Genomic DNA, 21,741 nt, shown 5'->3' with positions numbered 1-21,741 from the left:
TAGATGGGTGGATGGATGGATGGATGGACGGATGAATGGGTGGATGAATGTATGGGTGGATGGATGGATGGATGGGTGGATGAATGTATGGGTGGATGGATGGATGGGTGGGTGAATGTATGGGTGGATGGATGGATGGATGGGTGGGTGAATGTATGGGTGGATGGATGGATGGGTGGGTGAATGTATGGGTGGATGGATGGATGGATGGGTGGATGAATGTGTGGGTGGATGGATGGATGGGTGGGTGAATGTATGGGTGGATGGATGGGTGGGTGAATGTATGGGTGAATGGATGGATGGGTGGGTGAATGGATGGGTGGATGGGTGGATGGATAGGTGGACAGATGGATGGATAGATAGATGAGTGAGTGAATGAATGATGGGTGTGAAGAAACAACAGAAGTCTCAGATCAGGGCAGCGCAGGCAGGGGCAAAAGCCTGGGCACTGGTTTCCCTTTAGGGCCTGAGCAGTGAGGAGGAATGAGTCTTATAGCCAGACACGATCTCTTCTCTGCAGGAACATTTGCTGTCCCCATTTCAGGGGACTGGAGATGGTGGCCTGAGTCTGGGGGCCCAGGTCACCTGTTGGCCTGGACAGTTTGGTTCTGGAGCTGACAGAGCTGAGTCAGACTGTGGCTTCCCCTTCCGTGTGTCTGACCCGCGGGTCCCTCCGGAACCCCGGCAGATGCTGCCTTCCTCTGGGGGCCGCCGTGATGTGCAAAGATAATGTGTTTGAGTAGCCTTTGTCACCTGTAAAGGTACAGCAGTCTCCCCTTACCTTGCAGTTTCACTTTCTGCAGTCTGTTCCCGCGGTCAGCCAGAGTCTGAAGTACTAAATAGAAAATTTCAGAAATAAACAAGTTATAAGCTTTGAATAGTGTGCTTTCTGGCCCCCAAGGCCTGTGTTGGTGAACTCTCGGTCCGCAGGAAGAATGGGCACAGCTGCCTCCTCTGCCCTGGGTGTGAGCCCGCGGGAGGGACTGTGCAAGTGTGGGTTCTAACAGAGGACGAGGAGCAGTTCTGCCTGGGGTGAGGGGGAGGAGCATCATGGAGGCCTTCCCAGAGGGGCACCCAAGGGGATGGAGGGTGGGGCAACGTTGAGGCAGAGGAACAAGGCTCACGGAGCCCAGAGGAAGGAGCCTGGGGGACTTCCAGGACTTGGGCACGGCTGCCCTGGGGCATCTGTGGAAAGCTGAGCAGGTGAGGCTGTAGCAGTCGGCATTGGACCATCCCTGAGGACCCAGGGAAGTTAAGGAGTTTGGACTTGACTCTGTAGACCAAGGATAGCAGCCATGTAGCATAAGCACCACCACCGGCCTTTACTGTGTCTGGAGCAGACATCACTAATCAATCCATCACCTCACGGAGTCAGGATGGACCCTGACCCAGCCGCCCCAGGCAGCCCCAAGCAGTCGATCCTGCGGGTGCCTGAGATGACCCCCATTGGCCCTGCTGCTGTGGCCCACGGGGGTCACGCTGGTCCTCCTGATGTTGAGGTTGAGTGGCTCAGCCCGGCACGCAGAGCACTGTCCTGGTGGGACAGGAAGGCGGCTGCAGCCCCAAACCCCACTCGGCCTGCGGGTGCCCTGCGGCCACGGTGCCTGGGAGTGCGGTCTTTGGGGGACAGCGAAGCCTGCTCTTCTGGGGAAGGGCCAGTGGGCCTGGGCATGCCTGGGAGTGCAGACTCCCACCCCGGGAGCCCCTGCAGGCCCCCCAGGCCCCCCAGGCCAGCGGGCGAGCACAGGACAGCCCGCGTGTCCAGCTAGAGCCTGGCCGAAGAGCAGAGCCACGGGGGGAGGGGAAGGCCCGGCAGGATTCTGGGCAGGACTCGGGAAAGATTAGGAGATTTTCTCTGAAATTCAAACAATTGGACAATCTGTTCTGGATCGATTTAGAAGCAGTGAAGTGGAAAAAAAAAATAAAAAGAAAGTAGTGTGAAAGCTATTTTCTCTCCCTCACAGCAGGGAAGAGGGATGAGCGGCAGTTTATTTGCAGACTGTCCGAGGCCAGGGCCGGGCCCCTCACCTTCTCGCCGCCCCCTCCCCTACAGCCCTAACCGCTCAGTCCTCCACCCTCTGCCCTCTCCTCCTCCATGCCCAGTGCCAGGCTGGTAACCAAGGGTCTCAGGGGGGCATCAGCCTTGGGGAGCCATCAGTCTGCAGGGACCTCAGCCGGGGACGTGGCCAAGATCGGCACCCTGAGCGAGGTCCCTCCTACGCAGACAGGGGCGGGAGGCATGGAGGCCTGGCCTCTCCTTCAGCCCAGGGCATCTCCACGCCAAGGACCGGCATGTTTGTCTAGTTTGTGCCCCCAGGGTCTAGAGTTGGGACTGGCATGTAGTAGGTGCTCATTAAAAGTGTCCTGCCTGAACGACGATGGAAGACGGGGGGTGGGGGGCAGGAAGGAAACTGAGGCTTTGAATGAAGCCACCTGCTCACAGTCACACATCTGCTAGTTGCCGAGGTGGGATTGGGACTAGATCCGCCACCCCAAGACTGGATGTCCCCCAACACACCTGTCCCTGGGGCCAGGAGTGTGTCTGAGACGTCGAGGGGCCTCCCAGGAAACGCCCCCTCCTTTCCCAGGCGCGGCCAGCCCACTCCTGACACTACTCCTACCTTTCGTTTTTCCCGGCCTGAGCCAAATGCTCATTGTTTTAAAATAAGCACGTTCAGCGTCTGAGCTGGCGGAGGAGGGAAGGAAGGGGAGCCCTGTGTGCCCGCCCTGTGTGCCCACCCTGCCGACCACCCACCCGGCACGCCCTGGTTTCACATGGCTTGTCTCATCTAATCCCCACGCCACCCGTGTGAGGCTGGGTCAGGACCCCACACCACAGGGAGAGGCCCCGAGAGGCCGTCACAGGTCCAGGGTCATAGGGCAACTGCGTCCGCTCCCCAGCCAGCCTGCACTCGGCCCTCTGTCCAGCCCGGCTGTGGCCCTCTGTGTCCCTCCCGCCCCCCCGCCGCCCCCGGGCTCTGTGGTGAATGCTCTGTAATGTTGCCTCCGCTCCCCAGGAAATGGAGCCAGCATTCCCCACAGCGCACTGATTAGACTGAAATACTGTTTACCTCGATGTCAGCCTTTGCTGTAAATGTAGCAGTTTTTCCCCATTGTAAGCGATGTTCATTTTCTAAAAGCAGGAAGCTGATGTGGAGGGTTAGGGGTCACAGTCGGCCCACAGAGGACCTAAGTGGGAGGGGCTTGTCCTCCCAGTGCCCAGCTCTCCCCTGACTGACAGTGACCTCGGCCTGAGGGCTGGGCTTCCCTCTGCATCTACACCAGCGGTTCTCAACCTTCCTAACGCCGCGACCCTGTAATCCAGCTCCTCATGTTGTGGGGACCCCCAATTTCATTGTTACAGATTGAACATAATTAAAGCGTAATGATTAATCACAAAACCAATATGTGATTATATATGTGTTTTCCGATGGTCTTAGGCGACCCCTTTGAAAGGGTCGTTCGACCCCCAAAGGGGTCGCGACCCACAGGTTGAGAACCGCTGATCTACACACTGTGACGCCCATGCTTAGGGACAGGCCTGAGGACTGGGGGCGCCTCCGAAGGGCGTGCATGGCAGGTCTCCCCCTCTCCTGGCCCGCCCCTCACCCACCCAGCAGCTCACACCTCCCTCCTCCTTGGAGACTGGCCCTGGGCGGGGCCAGCAGAGGGAGGCAGCAAAGCCAGGGGGGGACCGCTGGCTGAGGGTGGCTGAGGAGCTCAGACAGGGGTGCAACAAATTTGGGGTGCCAGGGCCTCAGAGGTGGAGATGAGCAGAATGAGGATGTTGTGTGTTCAGGTCTGCGCCCGAGAGCTGGGGGGGTGAGTGAGGGTTTGCAAGCTCACTTCCTGCCCCCGCTTCCCTTGCTGTCGGGCCATGGCCGCCTGGAGCGCCGGGAAGGCCGGGTCTGGCACCGCGGCCCCTGTGGCCACCAGCGGGGCAGCTGGCACGGTTAAGACGTGTGTCCGGCCCGGCCTGGCTCTCAGCAGTTGCTGGCTCACCTCCCACTCAGCGGCTTCGGTGCCAGGTGCAGAGTGTGGGTGGGAGCTGGTTACCCCAGGAGTGGAGCCGGGTCTGGGGAGGGTGAGCGGCGCAGGGGGGGCAGGGCGGTGCCGCCATGGCCTCCGCAGCCGGGTGCCTGTGTGAAGTGGATGGGCCTACAGGCAGCTCTGCTTAATCACCGCTGACAAGTCTCTCGCCACAGCAGCGGCCGCCCGTTAGGGGCTGGTGCCTGGTTTGCTAGGACTCGGCTGGCTCCCTCCCCCTGCTCCTCCGCGCCCAGCCCCCCATGAGACCAGGAGGACCCGCAGGCCTGCTGGTGCCCCCAGAACCTGCTGCCTGCCCGCTGCGCCGCCCCAGCCAGGGCTTCTCAAACCCGCAGGCGCCCTGCAGCCGGGCAACCGGCCTCTGAGTCTGCTTCCCTCCCCACCCCGTCCTCCCTTCCAGCCCTTTCCCAGTTCCCCCGCCTGCCCTGCCCCGCCCGCCCCAGTGACCACTGCTTGGACACAGCGCATTTTCCCATCCCCTCCCGCCCAGCTTCCCGTGGCCTTCGCATCCCAAGGCAAAGGCGGGGGGAGGGTCATGGCTGGCTGCTGAGCTCGCCAGCCACTCCCTTCCCCCCTCCCCTCCCTCTCAAGCAGGCCCAAGAATGCTCAGAAGTGAGCACACAGTAGGTGCTCAGTGGCTCATCCCTCCCCACGTCACTTCCCTCCTCCTTTGCTCTGCTTCCCGCCCTTCCTCACTAAGAGGGCCACCACCTGAGCTAGGGGGGTCCTCGTGACTCGTGGGGTGCCAGGGGCCAGGGGCCAGGAGTGGCCTCATCTCCCGATGCACTGGCCCCCTCGGCCTCTGAGGTGCTGGGCTCACGGGGTGCTCTCCTCGGCCCACACTCACCCGATCTGGAAGAGGCCTGCTTACCTGTCAGCTCTCAGCTCCCTCGGGGCCCCTCAACCAGACCAGGATGCCCGGGTCACGGCATGTGGGTGTCAGGCTGGCTTCCTGGGGGTGGGACGGTCTGTTCAGCCCACAGAGTGTGAGGTCCCTGACCCAGTGCCACCCCGCCGCTCAGTCAGTGTGGAATGAATGAGTGAGTGAGTGAATGAGTGAATGCCTCCATCACCTCCTTGATCCCTGCCAGCTCCCCTTCGAGGTGGGTGTGTTTTCCCCATTTACAGATGGGAAACCAGGGCTCAGCATTCCCCGGGAGGGAGGATCCGGGCCAGGGTCCCTCCCATGGGAAGGAGCCGGAGGCTGACAGGCCTGTGTGCGCGTTGGTCCCCTGTCTGCTGACACGCACAGTGATTCATTCTTCATGTGGCATTTCTGTGCTTCTCCAGTGGGAGAAAGTGCCGCTGGGATTTCCAGGGCTGTTTTATCTCCGTGCTGCAGCCAAGTAATTCGGGAGAAGAGAGCCAGGCCGAGGGTAGCTGAGTTGCCGAGGGCCTGTGATGGTCTCAGCTGAGCCCTCCCTTCACGGGGCGGGGCGGGGAGGGGGGGGGAGGGCAGCCGGTTGGTGCAGGAGCCCCTCCTCCCACACAGACCTCTGCAGGGCGGGGATTTCCAGCTCAGCTTCCTTCGGCTGTGTGCCCTGGGCAGGCCTGTCTTCTCCTTGGGCCTCAGTTTTCTCACCTGTGAAGTGGGGTGAATGGCAGTGCCCACCTCAGAGATTCAAGAAAATAATGGACATAGAGGACTTGCTGAAGCAGAGCTGGCCCAGGGCGAGGGCTCAAGGAAGGGAGCCATGGAAACCAGCCGAGGTTAGAACTTGAACCCAGATCCCAGCCTGTGGGCAGGGTGCAGTGGGGGTGTCGCTGAGGGACCAAGACCCCGTCAGGGAGAAAGTTGGTGGTAACCTGCAGGCTGCCCCAATTCTAATACCCGTGCCGATGCCCCCGCTGCTGGGGTCAGGGTGGGGCCCAGGACCCTGAGCCTCCCACCAGAGTCCGGGTGGTGGGGTTCGCTGGCTAAAGGGAGCATTTCCACCCCGAGGCTGGTGCCCAAGGTCACTCGCAGCCGCAGCAGGAAAATCAGGGGTTTCCCCGAGGCCTGGGTCTGAAAATGTGCTCTTTGCAACAAAGTGAACCTGGCACCCAGGCCAGGGAGTGTGGGTGGAGTGCCTGCTCTTTGGGCAGCAAACATTTATTCAGCACCTACTGTGTGCAGAGCCTGGAGAGGGGGACACAGCGGCACAGAGGCAGCCCCTGAAGGAGCTTGTACCGGGCAGGGGGCAGTTAGTAGCAGGCGGAGCAGAGGCTCAAGCCCCTGCAGGCCTGGTGCTCAAGCCCCTTCCTTCGCCAAGGGGCGCGGGGGGTCTCTCAGGTCCCTACACCGTCGGCAGCGGGGCTGCAGGGGAGAGCCGTTCCGGAGCATCGGCTGGCTTCGTCCCGAGCCCTGCTAGCACTTCCGGTGCTTTCCGTCTTCCTTCAGCACCCCTGCCAGGTGGGGCCTGGTGCCCATTTTGCAGGTGGGGAAACTGAGGCCAGTGAAGTAACTTGCCCAGCCGGGACCCTGGCGGGAGTCTGGTCTACACCCTGATGCCTTGTGGGAGGCTCTCGGAGGGTTCTAACAGGGGCTGACGTGTGAGCTTGTATTTTGAAAGCCTCCCCTTCAGGTGGGGGTGGGTGGAGGTGCAGGAGCAGTTCAGGGAAGCCCCGAGGAGCTCGAGGACGCGGGGAGGGCCAGGCGCGGCTGGCAGGTCTGCATGGAGAGAGGGAGGCCGTGGAGATGGGAGCAGCATGCACCTCAGGCCTGCACGATGCTCACTGAGAGGATGTGAGGAAGGGGCCGCCACAGGGCTGGCGCCACGGCCTCGGGTCACGGTGCCGGTGCTGCTGGCCGTGCAGCCCAGAGCCCTGCTGCCCGTGAACGTGTCGCTCTCCGCCTGTGACCGTCCCCCGTGCATGCGCGCGGCCACCATCCTCTGTCCCTGCCGCCCGCCGCTCCCCCCAGCGGCACGTGGGGTCAGGAGGACACGCTCTGCTCTTGCTTCACGCGGCTGTCATGCCTCCCAAAGTGTTCATTCCCGGACGTCGCATTTCGGAGGGAGGTTTTATCACCTGCATGTGGAGGTCGTCCGGAAACAGACGCCCGCAGGCTCCGGATGAGGTCGGCACCACCAGGGAACTGGGGAAGCTGCCGGAGGCTAAACCTCACCCCGGATGCCATGTGCGCTCACACGCGTGTGCATGTGTGCTGCTGGGTATGGACACACTCACCAGTCAGTGTAGACGGGGCACAGGCGTGGGGCACACGGTCTGAGTGCTGCCTCTGCCCCTCACCCCCTCCTGCACCTGGGGAGGCGACAGTGCAGCTGGTGGCAGGAACCAGGGGGCTCTGCTCACCCCCGCGCCCCCGCCCAGGAGGCGCTCCGGCCTGGGCTGCTGTCTCCCAGTGGTGGTTTCGCCACCTGTCCGTTGGCACCCGCTGCCCGCAGGCCTGTTGGTGAGGCCCCAGGCCCTGCCCTTGTTCAACGACTGACTCACAGTGTGCGTCCTGGTACTAATGAGAAGGACAGCCAGGCAGGAGAGGGAGGGGGGCCCACGCAGGTGGCGCGGCAGGTGCAAAGGCCCAGAGGAGAGGCCGGTCCCGGACGGCTGACGTGGAGGAGCAGAGAGACGAACAGGTGGCAGCTGGGGCCAGGGCCACATGGGGCGGGGGCCTCAGGAGTGAGCGAACTCAGAGCCACCGGAACTCCTAGCGGCAGGTGGGTGGTCAGAAAGCTGGCGCTGGGGTCCCCTGGGACTTGGATGATGGGCGAGGCTTGGGCAGAGACAGCGGGCACTGACCACGGGCGTTGGGAGCACCCACTGCGCGCCGGCCCGGCCCCAGGGCTTGTATGCGTCCGTCCATTCGGTCGTCACAGTGAATTAGAGACTATTCTCGTCCCCGTCCAGGGCCTAGGACACTGAGGAGGTCGTCCCAGGCACACAGGGTGTGGCTACAAAAGGTGGAGCTAGGACATGGCCGACAGTGTGGTCCAAGCCCAGGGCCCAGCCGCTAGGCAGGGCTGCCCTTGACTTGGTCCAGGCAAGAGGTGACGCGTGTGGCCAGCCCCCGGGGGAGGCATGGCGGGCCGAGAAGGGGTGGGCCAGATGCGAGAATTTCCAGGCTTTAGGGCAGGGCCCGTGGCAGGCCTGGATGTCCACGGCAGCCCCTCCTGCACACACAGTGGCCCTGCCCCCCCCCCCCCCGCCTCACCTACCTCCCCCCCCACCCCTCCCCTGCCTCTCCTGCCTGACCAACACAGATCTGCGTTCCTGCTGGGATTTAATTCATCTTCCGCGGCTCTGTCTCCCTTCATATGCCCTCCTTCCTCTCCTCTCGGCCTCACCAGATTCGATGTTTAAAAATAATCCTCAAATATGGGAACACAGTCCCCGGCTGACCGGGGGCAGCGCCGAGATGCCTGCCCGACGCGTGATTGCGGATGCCGCCAGAGCTCAGGAGAGTCCCGCTCACCAGAATGGCCCCCGGCTATTTGAGTTTTATTGTGGGCAGTTTCCCAATTTGCAAGGAAATAGAAGCTAGATGATAAGTCTAATCTGTCTGTGTACACGTGCTTTCTGGCGGGCCTCGCAGTGCTGCGAGGGGGGTACATTGGGAGGCTGGGTTGGCCTCCTGTCTGAGTTGCTGAGTGGCTGTGTGACCTTGGGCAAGTCACTTCACCTCTCTGAGCCCAACCCAGAGAATCCCCACCCGGACCTTGTCCAGCAGCCTTAGGAGTGGCCAAGGAGACTGAACAGACCACAGGGAGTGTGCGCGTGCTGGACGGGAGGGACACAGCCTGTGGTGGCGGGGAACGCCTGTGGTGTGCAGGCCCCTCCGGGGCTGATAGAGTAGGACATGGGGGCCAAGGCGTGGCTGGTGGGCGTCCTTGCACAGTGCCCCTTAGGGCAGTGGCTCCCTCCCTCTCAGGTCCCTTCAACAGTCAGTGGTCAGCGAGTAGATGTCGAGAGAATCAATGAATGAATTAGTGAATTAACACATTAATGAAAGAAGAGGTGGAATACGATAGGCCTCAATGGAGATGATCTCCTTCCAGCTGATGGAATCCAGGCAGTCTTCCCGGAGGAGGGGGCACTAGAGCAGCTTCTGAAGTGGTTGGTACAGGATTTACTCACAGGAACCAGGGTGGGCACCCCAGGTGTGAGTGACAGCCTCCCCCAATATATGCAGGACTTGGTGGGAGGGGGAGCAGCAGGAGACAGGGCTGGGCACGTGGCAGAGGTGGACTCCTCTTCCCACCGGCTCTCAGATTGGAGCCTCAGCTCCAAAACTGGGGCAACCTCCCCCGACAGGGGCCAGAGGGACCTGGGCCCCCCCGTCGGTAGATGGGGCCAACATTTGGGGGGCGTCATCCTTGAGGACCCACCTTCCCTGCCCGCCCACAGTGCATTGTCCAGGGCGGATCCCCAGGTTCCCCAGTGGAAATCCTTTCCTAAGCACTTTCAAATGCTTTAATCTCCTTCCTCCTCCCCGAGGGCCCTGAGGGAGGCCAGGAGGACACCCAGGCTCAGAGCAATTAAGCAGCTTACAGCCCGCGGGGCAGAGCAGGCTCCTGGGTGCAGGGTGTGGGGTGCGGGGCAGGCGCGGGTGGAGGAGAGGAGAGCGGAGAGGAGAGGCCTGTGGAGAGACAGGAAGGCCCTCCCCCAGGAGCACTCACCGGGAGTACTCATCATGGCTCAGTATTTCAGACTTGGGTCTGCCACCCCCTCTTCTGTTCTGGCTCACACCTCAGAAGGGCTCCTGGTACCCTTGTGCCGCCCACTGCCCACTGCCTGTGCTGCTGGTGGGAAGACCAAGGGCCCGAGAGCAGGGCCAGGCTGGATGTTGCGCCTCCTGCGCTGGGCCTTGAGGCTGGGCTGGGCTCCTTGCCCCGAGGTCTCCAGCTTCTGGGCTGTCCCGTGGCTCTCTGTTCTGCTGCCAGGATCCTGAGCTGCCTGCGCCTGGCTCCTCTCCCTGTGCTCCCTGCCAGGCTGCCAGCTTTTGAGAGTGAGGACAAGCCAGCTGAGTGGCGGCCCCTGCAGCCCAGGCCGGGGCCAGACCCGTGCTGGTGCCCCAGGACAGTCTGGGCAGCCAGAGGGGCCGCTCCTGGGGGCTGCGTGTGGCCCTGCTCAGCCTCCTCTCCCAGAGCAAACCTCACCACGAGGGCCCATCTCTGGGGCCACCCGGGGGGCTGGAGGGCCTCACCAAGGCGGGGACAGGGTGGCACTGACATCAGAACCAGGATGGAGGGGGCAGGGCGCCCACAGGAACCCGCTGAGCAGATGGGGGACAGCCTGCCAGGGGGCCCGTCGGGTCTCCACCCAGGCGGGTGCAGCCGGCTCTGCAGAGGTCCACCCCTCACATCACATCCTGCTCCCAGGTGAGCGGCGAGCACCCTGCTCCCTCCCTGGGGCTGCTGGACCAGGGCTCGAACACAGAAGCAGGTGCTCACAGCCTGCAGGCCGGAGCCCGAGGTCACGGAGTACCAGGGCTGGCTCTGATGGGAGCTCTCAGGGCTACTGTCCAGGCCTCGCCCTGGCTTCTGGGAGCTTGGGGGTGACCCTTGGGGTTTGCTGGCGTGTGGGCTCATCACCCCATCTCCGCCTCCGTCTTCACCTGGGTTCTCCCTGTGCACGCATCTCTATGAGGAGCTGGTCATGGTGGGTGGGGCCCATCCTCTCTGCTGTGACCTCATCTTAATTGCATCTGCCTCAGCCCTAATTCCCAATAAGGGCCCATTCTGAGTTCCTGGGGTTAGGGCTTCCACATGAATTTGGGGGGACACAATTCATACACCATAATGGGGTGCCACTAGGGCCCCATTTGGCCCAGAGTCCATCACAGAGTAGGTGCTATAAAGATGCATCCCCTCCTGCCTCTCCCCCTCTCCCCCTGCCCACCCCCACTGGCTGCACTGGCCTCCCTGCGCTCCCACCTCAGGGCCTTTGCACTGGCTGCGACCTGGCCCGCAGCGCTCCTCCTGAGAGCCACACCGCGGGTTCCGGCCTCGCTCATGTCTGCTCAGCTGTCACCTCCCCAGCGAGGCCTCCCATACCACCCTAACAGCCCCCACGTCAGCACTCTACACGCACACCCCCACGCGCGCACGCGCACACACACACACACACACACACACACCTTGCTTTATTCCCCTCCTAGCCTTTTTATTGCGATAAAATACACATAACGTAACATTTTCCACGTCAGCCCCTTTCGGTGCACAGCTCGGCGGCAGCAAGTACCTTCACTTTGCTGTGCAGCCTCCACCGCCATCGTCTCTAGAACTTTTGCCTCTTCCCCGACGGAAGCTGTTCATTAAACACCAACCCCACCCCTCCTCCCCCAGCCCCTGGCGGCCACCAGCGACTCTCTGTCTATGAATTCGACTCCTCCAGGGACCTCATGTAAGTGGAATCGCACGGAATGTGTCCCTCGGTGACGGGCTCTTTCGCTCAGCGCAGTGTCCTCGAGGTTCCCCGCGTGGCAATGCCAGCATTTCCTTCCTTTTGTGGCTGAATCCTAGGCCGTGGTCCGGGTGGACCACACTGTGGCTTTTCCAGTCACCCGTCCACGGACACCTGGGTTGTTTGCCCCTTTGGGCTCCTGTGGCTTGTGCTTCTGTGAACGCCGTGGACAGGGGTCTGTTCTCGTCCTCAGGGTGTGTCCCCTCGGAGCATTTTAAATGCTGATCCGTTTCGGTGCTGTCGGGACAGTGCTGGCCGGGCAGGGACTGCCTCTGTTCAGTGCTAATGCGTCTGTTTCGTTCACTGCTGTGTCCCTGGTGCCGGGATGGGCAGGGCCCGCCTGGTGCACACTGTGGCCGGGTTCCTGGAAGTCACGGTTCGAGACACGGCAGGAGGCCAGGGTCCTGCGCACCCCGAGTTGCAGGCGCTGTCCTCCATCCCCGAGCCGCCAGCCCCATCCCCGCGCCCGCCCCGCCCGCTGCCTCGCCCGCCCCACGGTTATTTCCGCCACCTGAGCCCCCGCCTTTGATTAAGTCTCCTTTTCTGTGAAAAGAAAAGGAGGTGACAGTTGACTGGTGGGGGAAGGTCATTCATTCCAGAAAGGAAATTGGATGGCGCGTTTCCATCCTGCACGGCCCAGCCCCTGCGCCCGCCGACGCGCTCCCTGCCCGCGCCACGTCCCCCGCTGTGGGCGCCGGTGCCTGTGCCCGCGCCCACACAGCCTCTCCGCTCTCGCCCCGCAGGCAGCTCCGGACGGCCCCATGCAAGCCAAACGATGACCAGTTGTGGCCAGCGGTCCCTGAACGTGCTCACCGTCCTCTCGCTGCTGGTTCCGGCAGGTAGCGCCCGGCGTGCTCCGGGGGAGGGGGAGGCCTGGGGGGGCAGGAGTCCTTTCCGGGCCCATGGCCAGCCCAGCCGGGGTTCCAGGTGCTGACTGGGTGCCCACGGGCGGCCCCCGGTGAGGAGCTGCTGCTTGGTGCCTCGCCGCACACGCCTGCCCTGGCGCTCGGTGAGACTCTCTCGGGCGCGGGGGTCACGGTGGCTGCCAGGGGCCTGGGAGAGGCCTTCCGAGGATTCTCTCCGCTCCTCACCCCTGCAGGTCCAAGCGAGGGGAGGTCGTAGGCACCCCATTGGGCAGAGAGGACACAGGCCTGGAGAGGGCACCGGCTGGCCAAGACAGCACAGCTAGTGAGGGGCAGGCCTCTGACCCCCGGCAGGTGACCCCGGCCCACCCCCGGTGCCCCGGCCTCCTGGGTGGCAGGTGGGCTCTCCCTCCTGTTTCCAGGGTGGGAGGGACCCGGGCCTCAGCTTCCAGACAAAGTGCTGACCCCAGAAGCGCCCTGACCCCCAGCAAGACTGGCCCCTCAGCGGCCCGACCGAGCCCCGACCTGAGCCAGGCACCGACTCTCTCTCTCTCTGCTGTCTCTCCATCTCTCTCTCTGTCTCTCTCTCTCTGCTGTCTCTCCATCTCTCTCTCTCTCTCTCTCTCTCTGCTGTCTCTCCATCTCTCTCTCTCTCTATCTCTCTCCTGTCTCTCCATCTCTCTCTCTGTCTCTCTCTCTCTGCTGTCTCTCCATCTCTCTCTCTCTCTCTCTCTCTCTGCTGTCTCTCCATCTCTCTCTCTCTCTCTCTGCTGTCTCTCACTCTCTCTCTGTCTCTCTCTCTCTGCTGTCTCTCCATCTCTCTCTCTGTCTCTCTCTCTCTCTGCTGTCTCTCCATCTCTCTCTCTCTCTATCTCTCTCCTGTCTCTCCATCTCTCTCTGTCTCTCTCTCTGTCTCTCTGCTGTCTCTCCATCTCTCTCTCTCTCTCTCTCTCTCTCTGCTGTCTCTCCATCTCTCTCTCTGTCTCTCTCTCTCTCTCTCTCTGCTGTCTCTCCATCTCTCTCTCTATCTCACTCTCTGTCTCTGTCTTGGTTCCCCCCGTGCCCCCTGCTCACTCCCCCCTGCTCGTGGCATCCCCTAGGCCAGGGCTCCCACACCCAAGCCCGTCAGCATCTCCTGCAGGGCTGCTCCCCCCTCCCCCACCCAGCGCCTCTGATTCAGGAGGCAGCCAAGGGGCCCCCCCAGAGCCTGCATTTCTGAGTCCTTAGCAGATGCAAACTTTGAGGCCTGCTCTGAGCCTCAGTCTCCCCCTGTGCAGCGGGAGCCCACGGGTTAAAGAAGAAGGTGCATCCTCCTGGCCCACCCAGTGACCCCTGCACCCCAGGGCAGAGGCTGAGAGGGGGCCTGGAGCCCCCTGACTCCTGAGACCTGGGACCCCTCCCGCAGTGGCCCTGCCCGTCTCCGCATAAGAGGGTGCTGGACGTGGGGCGGGGCCCAGACCTCACAAGGCTGCCCCGGCCGCCCACGGGCCAGCGCGCCCAGCAGGGACCCCTGGCCGGGACCCCCAGAGCTGTGTGGGCTGCAGGCTCGGCCGCCTAGGGAGACGGCTCTGGAGGGGCTATCGCCCAGAGCAGGCCTGGGTGCTTGGAGAGATGCATTCAGCCAACAGGGGCCCTTCTCAGGGTACAAGTTAGATCCAGTCACCCCTGGTATGAAGATACCAAGCCGGACAGCGCTCCCAGGTTTTCCCATTGTGTCTGCTCAGGCCTCCTCCCCTGTGTATCTCCAGGGCGTGGCTGGCAACGGGGCCCCCTCCTAGGCCGGGGCAGCTGGCACTGGGGGCGGGGGGGAGGGGGCAGGGGCACGGGCCAGGCTCCTGGGGACCTTCAGGTCGAGGGCACTGCTTTGGTAGAGACACAGGTGCGAAGGGGGTGCCCTTTCTCCACAAGGGGGACTGTTCTTGCCCGCATGCTCCTCACCCCTCAGGCCACCTGGGCCTGTGAGCAGGTCCCCCAGACCTCACTGCAGCAGAGCGGAAGCGTGGAGAGGGCTCAGCCGGGGCAGGCCTGGGTGGCTTCCACGGCACCACTACCCCCAGCTCAGGAGAGTCACTGTAGGCCTCTGAGCCTCAGTTTCTGCATCTGTAGAGTGGGATCTCAGACCCACCTGACGGAGTAGCAGGTGGATTAAATGAGATAGAGCCGGTGAGGCCACAGTTAACACATGAGGCGCCCAGTCAGTCACGGTGACTGGCACTGTACTTTCCTTCCGGAAGACAAAGCAGGCTGGGCGCTTAACGTGTTAAGGTTTCCTCCTCAAGTGCCTGCTGTGTGCGGAGCGGCCGGAGAGGGTCCAGGAGGCTTCATATGTGGCCCCGCTCACGGGAGCCCTGGTCTGGGGACACAGTGTGAGCAGGGCTGTCGTGGAGGGAGGGGGGCCTTCCTGCCAGAGGTGAGGCTTGCACCGGACCCCCTAGGACAGACCCACCAGGCCCCGCCCCTGGTGCTCAGGCCTTGGTGGGGACCCCACCGAGCCTGGCGACTCTGTTTTCCAGTCTTGTCCGCGCATTTCCGGGTCTGTGAGCCGTACACGGACCACAAAGGCCACTACCACTTTGGCTTCCACTGCCCCCGGCTCTCGGACAACAAAACCTTCATCCTCTGCTGTCACCATAACAACACGGTGTTTAAATACTGCTGCAACGAGACGGAGTTCCAGGCGGTGATGCAGGCGAACCTCACAGCCAGCTCCGAGGGCTACGCGCACAAGTAAGTGCCACGCACGCCCTGCCTGGGGCCCCCCGCCCCCCGACAAGGCAGGATGCGGACCAAACACCCCATCCCCTCGGGTGGCTGTTGGGTCGCCATTGCCAGGTTGGCCGGGCCTGGAAGGAGCCTGGGAGAGGTCAGGAGACCGTTTTCTGGCCTGTTCTATCCTCTGAGCTTTAGCCTTTCCATCTGAGAAATGGGCACATAATGCCTACCTTTCAGGTCTGCTGCAAATTAAATGAAGGCAAGTAGGTGGAAGGCTTTTAGGCCGAAAGTACTTGGGCCTGGAATCCACAGGACCCAAGCTCCTTCCTTCCTTCCTTATTTGTTCAACAAATATTGATTGGTCTCTTGACCCAGAGATTGAGCCCCTTTGCTTAAGGTGATTAAAACACACCAGACCTGATGGAGGGGACCATGATGAGTGTAAAGAAAGAGGAGGGGTTCCCAGCCGAGCAGCAGTGGGAATATGATGGAAGCAGCATGTCTTTCTCTTATTGTGAGTGAAGCTGAGCATCGCTGCACATGTTTGAGAGCCATTTGTATTTCTTTTACCGTGAGCTAGCTGTTATGTCCTTTCTCATTTTCTTATTGAATTTTTGGCCATCTTCTTATTTATTTACAGGAACTCTTTATATATGAAGGAAATATGAATTACAAATATTTTCTCAGTGTGTCTGAGTTTGTGATTTTTTCCCCCTCATGACTAATTTTTAATTGTTATGTAATCAAATTGTATCTAATTTTGTTTTCTTTTTTTTATGTTTTCTGGGTTTTATGTTGTACTGAGAAAGGCTTTCTCTGAGATTATTAAAATTTTTCTTTTTTACTTCTTTTATGTTTTACTTTTTTGCCTTCAAATCTTTTTTCTGTTTGTTTTGTTAATTCTCACCAGAGGATATTTTTTTCCATTGCTTTTCAGAGAGAGTGGAGGGAGGGAGGGACAGAGAGAGAGAGAGAGAAACATCGATGTGAGAGAGACACATTGACTGGTTGCCTCCCGCACACACTCCAACTGGAACTTGAACCTGCAATGTAGGTATGTACCCTGACCGGGAATTGAACTCACAGCTTTTTGGTGTGCGGGCTGATGCTCCAACCAACTAAGCCGCCCAGCCAGGGCCCATTAATACGTTTTAAAGTCTTCTTGGTTTACTTCCCATGGCTCTTTTGTTACAGGAACTCTAGGATTAGCTTGTGTAGTACCCTTGACCCCCCCAAAAAAAATTCAGTTAGTATTTTTTACTGAGATTGTATTGAATTCATAGATTAATTCAAGGAGAATTGACTTTTCATGATGCTGAATATGCTTATCCAAGAACATGGTATGTTTCCCCATTTGTTCAAATTTTCTTTCATAGTGTTTTGGAATTTTCTTCATATAGATAATATATATAGGGTGTCTCAAAATTCATGCAAGAAGTAATTTTGATAGAAAACACAGGTTTATAATTAAAAATTGTAGATTTTTTATTGATTCATAAAGTATACAGTATAGGGTTATGTATAGAGTAGCATATCGGGTAAATGGCCTCCACGGCTTTACTGGCACATACACAAAGCCGTGGTCTTCATTGGTCTTCATTGTCCCTGCTCCTGGGCCATCATTGGTACTTGGTAATGCTTATCAAATTGAAGGGATTGAAATCAAAGGGCAACAGATATTAGAATCTGATTCAATAAACCAAGTAAAATTAGGCTTTTATTTTTTGTTGTTGTTGTTGTTAATGCTCATGCAAAATTCAGATCTTGCGTGAATTTTGGGGCTCTCTCTCTCTCTCTCTCTCTCTCTCTCTCTCTCTCTCTATATATATATATATATATATATATATATCTTTTGCATTTATTCCTACATATTTCTTCTTATGCTATTATAAATGGGGTCTTTACTTCCACGACATCTTCTAAGCGACTGCTGTTTAGATGAAAAGACCTAAGGATTACTATATGTGAGCTTTATACTCAGCCACCTTACTAAAATTCCTTGACTTTGTAATACTTTTTCAGTTCTTTCTCTGAGGTTTAACTATGACATTTACAAACAATGGTAACTGTTTCCTGCTTGCCCGTTTTTGTGCCTCACTTCTTTTTTTCTTGTTCAATCATGTTGGCAAGTATCTCTAAAACAGTCTTTGAAATTGTCAGGCATTTTTATCATCTTTCTCAGTTTAATGGGGATGCTTCACATATTTTCCTAATAACTCTGAGGCTGATTCTTGGGGTGGATATATATGTTTTCATGGTAAGGGAACATCCACTTGGAAGGAGTGTTCATTGAGGGACCCTTGAAGAGATTAGTGGCTCCATTGGGAAGTGGTGGGAGGGAGGTGTGAGTCCCACTCTCTGTGATGTTGGGGCCTGAAGGCTTTGCCACCACGCCATGCCTACTCGGGGAAGCCGCCTGTCCTCTTTGATCAGGCAGGAGATTTAACGTTCGTCCATCCTCCCCTCCTCCCACGGCGGCCAGCCCCCCAACCCTCCTTCCTCGAATGCAGGGTGAACGAATACCTTCCCACCTGCTCAGGCCTTAGAATAATCCCGTGTATGACGTCACTCGGCGAGGCCTGCCTGTCCCTAGGGCTGGAATCAGGCTGGGAATCTGACCAACGGCTGAGTCCCTGAGGGAAGAGGGCCCAGCCAGGATAGTGGTGAGGACCCCGAAGTGTTGCAGTTGCCGGCCACCCACCAGACAGAGGACAGGCGCTTGGCCAGGCAGCCAGACTGCTCTGAGGCTCTGGCGACCGGGCCTGGGACCCGCTGCGAAGCCCCCGGGTCTCTGTAATCCGCGCATTCACGCGGGCTGCACGCAGAGCACTTCTCGTCTCGGCACAGGGGGCCCTGGCTGCCCCATGAAGAGCTGACCACAAACCTGCAGCCTTCCCCCGGGGGAACGGCAATGCCATGGCAGAAGTTGAGCTCGGTTCTTAAGCTTGACGTGCGGCCGGCCTTGCGGAGCGTGCAGCGAGGAGGAGGCTTGGAGAGGCTGAGTAACTTGCCTGATCGAGGCAGCCGGTCAGTGGGGGGCCAGGAGCCAGCTGAGGTCTGGAGGAGGTGGGTTTCAGCAGGAGAGGCCAAGGGCGGGGATCCCCACCGCAGCCGCATGGACGTCTGGGCCGAGCCCGCCCTGGGGGCTGCCTGTGCATTCCGGGCCCGCCGCACCCTGTGTGACAACCAAGCATGTTTCCTGGTGATGCCAAGTGTGGGTGCAGGATCACCCCAGGGGGAGGGCCTCCGCTCTGGAGGGACTCCTCCTTCCTGGTGCTCCACCGAGCCCCCCGCCACCTCCCTCACCACGGAGGAGGGAGGCCCAGTGGCGTGCACTGCCCCGTGGTGTGATAAGTTCACTCCTCACCCGCTCGTCCTGTCACCAGGGCCCCCGTGCCCCAGGAGGGAGGCGTGTGCCCGACCCCATGCACGCGGGAATGCCCCCGAGGCTGAGCATGTCCAGGCGGAGAAGGTGAGGGGGACTATGGGGACAGGCAGCGGGGTCTGGGAGGGAGTGGGGCGGGCCGGGCCAGGCGCTTGGACTTTCTCCAGCGGGTGGCAAGGGGGCCTGAGGGCACGGGAGCCCTGAGGGCTTTAGGCTGGGATTGTGTCCGTGAACGGTGCATGGGACAAGGGCCTAGGACACCGCAGAAGCCATGATGACTTGGGCAAGACGGGGCCCTGCTGAGCGGGGGCAGGCTCACTCAGAGATGACCAGTCCAAATCCGGCCCTGGAAGCCCCCACCCCGCTGCCTCATCTTGGGGACCCCGGGGAGAAGGCCCGAGCCCAGCGCCGGACCAGGGCCTTGTGTTCAGGTGGAGCACGTGGAGGGCGACGAGATGAGCTGTGGGGTGGGACACAGGGCCGAGGTGGCCAGTGAGCCGGGCGCGATGGGGCCTGCAGGCTGGGAGGTCCAGGTGGCCCTGGGTGTGCGAGGGGCCAGGCAGGGGCCACCTCTGGACGGTGCGGCCCTTTGCGCCTCTGGGTTGGTCATCTCCCGGGTGAGACACCTGCGTGTGTGGCTCATTCTCACAGCTGCTCTGAGGGAGAAGGAAGGGTGGGCCCAGGCTGGTGTGGTCACCTGTCCCAGCTCCGGCCAAGCCCCGAGGGCCATGGGGCCCTGGCTCCGGCCACTGGCTCTGCCACCCCCGTTGCATCTAAAGAGCCAGGCTTGGCCTGATGCTGGGGAACGCGCCAGATCTCAGCCAAGAGGCCAGAGGTTCTGACATCGCAGACAGGGCAGCGCCCGCTGGCTGCCCACCTGGATGGACCAGCGCAGCCTGACCTGGTCAGCACTCTCTGAAGATGCGTGGGGTCCATTAGCAGCGAGGACCCCCCGTCGGCCAGTTGGCCTGGAGGCGGGAAAGGGGCCTCTGATGCGGAGTTAGCTGTGTTCCTAGAGGAGCAGAGGGTGTGTTTCGGCTCTGGCTGCTGGCAGGAGGCAGGGCGGGAGGGAAGCAGCCCGTCCAGCCCACTGCGGGCGAGGCGCCTGCCACCGGCACACAGAGGGGCCTGGTGCTCAGTCCGGTGTGCACGCGCCTCCCAGGCCGGCTCGGGCGGGAGGTGGGCAACGGCCCCCCCAGGGCCCTGCCCAAGTGTGGGAGTGTCTGTGCTGGGCTCGGGTGTGACGGGTGATGAGCCGGAGGGGTCTGCGGTCAGCTGCCCTGGGGACAGGGGTGTCTGGCACAGGTGGCATGGCGAGGGGTCTTTGCAGTGCGTGGGAGTTCCTGCGCTGGGCAGATGGGGTGGGCGCGTGGGAGAGGGTCTAGGACGACAGAGAGCCCTCAGAGGGCGGGTGGATAGGTGGTCACACCCCCGTCTGCACATGGCACCTCGTCCCTAAAGCCGTCCTTTCCCAGGCCCAGAGGCATTCCAGCCACGGGGTGGCCAGCGAGTGCAGTCGGCTGGGCCCGGGACCTGAGGACCGGGTGCTCGGGCTCCCCCACCGGGCGGTCCTGCGGGCCTATCGTCCCCACCCAGCTCGCCCCAAGCTCCAGTCCAGCCGCTGAGCGGCTCCCTCCCATCGAGCCCTGTCAGGCACAGAACCTTCCGGAATCCATGTCGCCTACTCTGAATCCGCCCCCAGGTGTGGGGACGGGAGACAGTGGACAGTTGCGAGCACTTAGGGTGGCGTGAGGGGCCTCCCACCAACGCCGTTCGTCCGAGTAGCGCTGTTGCCTGTAAAGGAGGTCCCGCTAGGCCAGTGACGGCGAACCTTCTGAGCTCGGCGTGCCAGCATTTTGAAAAACCCTAACTTAACTCTGGTGCCGTGCCACATATAGAAATTTTTTGGTATTTGCAACCATCGTAAAACAAAGATTTATATTTTTGATATTTATTTTATATATTTAAATGCCATTTAACAAAGAAAAATCAACCAAAAAAATGAGTTCGCGTGTCTCCTCTGACCCGCGTGTCCTAGGTTCGCCATCAGTGCGCTAGGACCACCTCGCCGGGGCTGAGGCTCAGAGAGGGCGAGAGCCTGCGTGTGCTCACACCGCGCACAGCGGCAGAGCCGGGCTGGAGCCGGGCTGGTGCGACTGCTCTGGCCTCGGTGCTCCGCCTGCAGCTGGGAGGGTCAGGGGCACGGGAGTGGGGTGGGGGGCGATGGCAGTAACGCCCCTCACGGTCTGAGTGTTGAGATGTGTGAGCCTTCAGAGCAATGCCCACCCGCGGCTGCTTTCATTCCTGTCACTGCTTCTCGGTCCTGGAGGCTCCAGGCCCAGCATGGCCCAGCGCCCCCCTGACCCCTCCCCGCCCGCCCCCCACCGGTGTCACAGACTCCCTCTCTGCAGGGCCTGTCTGCAAACAGCTGCTCCTGCCTCCCCTCCCTGCTCGCCTCCCTCAGCCCCCGGGCTGCTGCCATGGGAACCGCTGAGGAAAGCTTGATGCTGAGAGCAACTCTGGGGGCCCATGGGCAGCTGGGAGACGGTGCTGGGCAGAGCAGTGGTGCCAGGGCGGTGGCAGGCCCCCTCTGTCCTCAGATGTCCACCCCAGGACACCTGCCTCAGCGGCCAGGGCTATAGCTTGTGCCCTGGAGGAATTCCACACCCAGGTGCCAGGTGCATGGAGCTTCCCCGTGAAATGAGGCTGCTGGGTGTTCACACTTCGGCCTGAACCAGCCCTGGGACCTGTGCCGGCCTCATGGAGGTGGGGGCGCAGGCGGGGCGCAGGAGGGCGGCTGTGATAGAGGCTGCCTGGCTGCTCTGTCCTCAAGCAGAGGCCCTGCCCCGAGCACCGGCAGTGCCCGCTCCACGCTGTGCCCCGCACATGCAGAGGCCGCTCCCTCCAGCCGGGGCCACCAGTGAGGGGAAGGAAGGCATTCCGGGCCGAGGGCACGTGAGCCACAGAGCATCCCCGGCCGGGGCCCCGCCCGTGCAGGGGCCAGAGGAGGCAGAGGGGAGCAGCCATCTCACTGCCAAGGCCGAGGCTGGGCCAGGCGTGAACCGAGCCGGGAAGATCCGAGTCTGGAAACGGAGCCCAGGACGGGCGTCCCATCATCTCCAGGCCCAGAGACGTGCAGGGATTCTCCCAGGCCACACAGCAAAGCCGGGCCAGCAAGGAACCAGAGCCAGGCCTCCTGGCTCCAAGCCTGGCTCCCGGGCTCCAGAGGGACCTGCGGTGGAGACCCAGGGCACGGAGGGTCCCCTCTGGCGAGAGCCGGGGTGGGTCCCTCCCTGTGGGGGGCGGGGCCACGAGGCCTCCTCTCTGTCACCC

The 21,741-nt window shown here is 60.9% G+C and overlaps 1 protein-coding gene across 1 annotated transcript in view; it reads left to right on the top strand.

The window, feature by feature from the left end:
- SHISAL1 (shisa like 1) overlaps positions 1-21,741 on the top strand; it is a 57,812-nt gene that overhangs the window by 10,664 nt on the left and 25,407 nt on the right. Inside the window, exons 2-3 of the mRNA XM_036298809.1 lie at positions 12,192-12,287; positions 14,825-15,038. Coding sequence (XP_036154702.1) covers positions 12,224-12,287; positions 14,825-15,038 — 278 coding nt within the window. The 5' untranslated portion in view covers positions 12,192-12,223. The remainder of the gene's footprint in view (positions 1-12,191; positions 12,288-14,824; positions 15,039-21,741) is intronic.

The sequence above is a fragment of the Myotis myotis genome, unplaced genomic scaffold (assembly GCF_014108235.1).
Source record: "Myotis myotis isolate mMyoMyo1 unplaced genomic scaffold, mMyoMyo1.p scaffold_m19_p_3, whole genome shotgun sequence".
Lineage (NCBI taxonomy): Eukaryota > Metazoa > Chordata > Mammalia > Chiroptera > Vespertilionidae > Myotis > Myotis myotis.
This window is presented reverse-complemented; position numbering and strand designations above follow the sequence as displayed.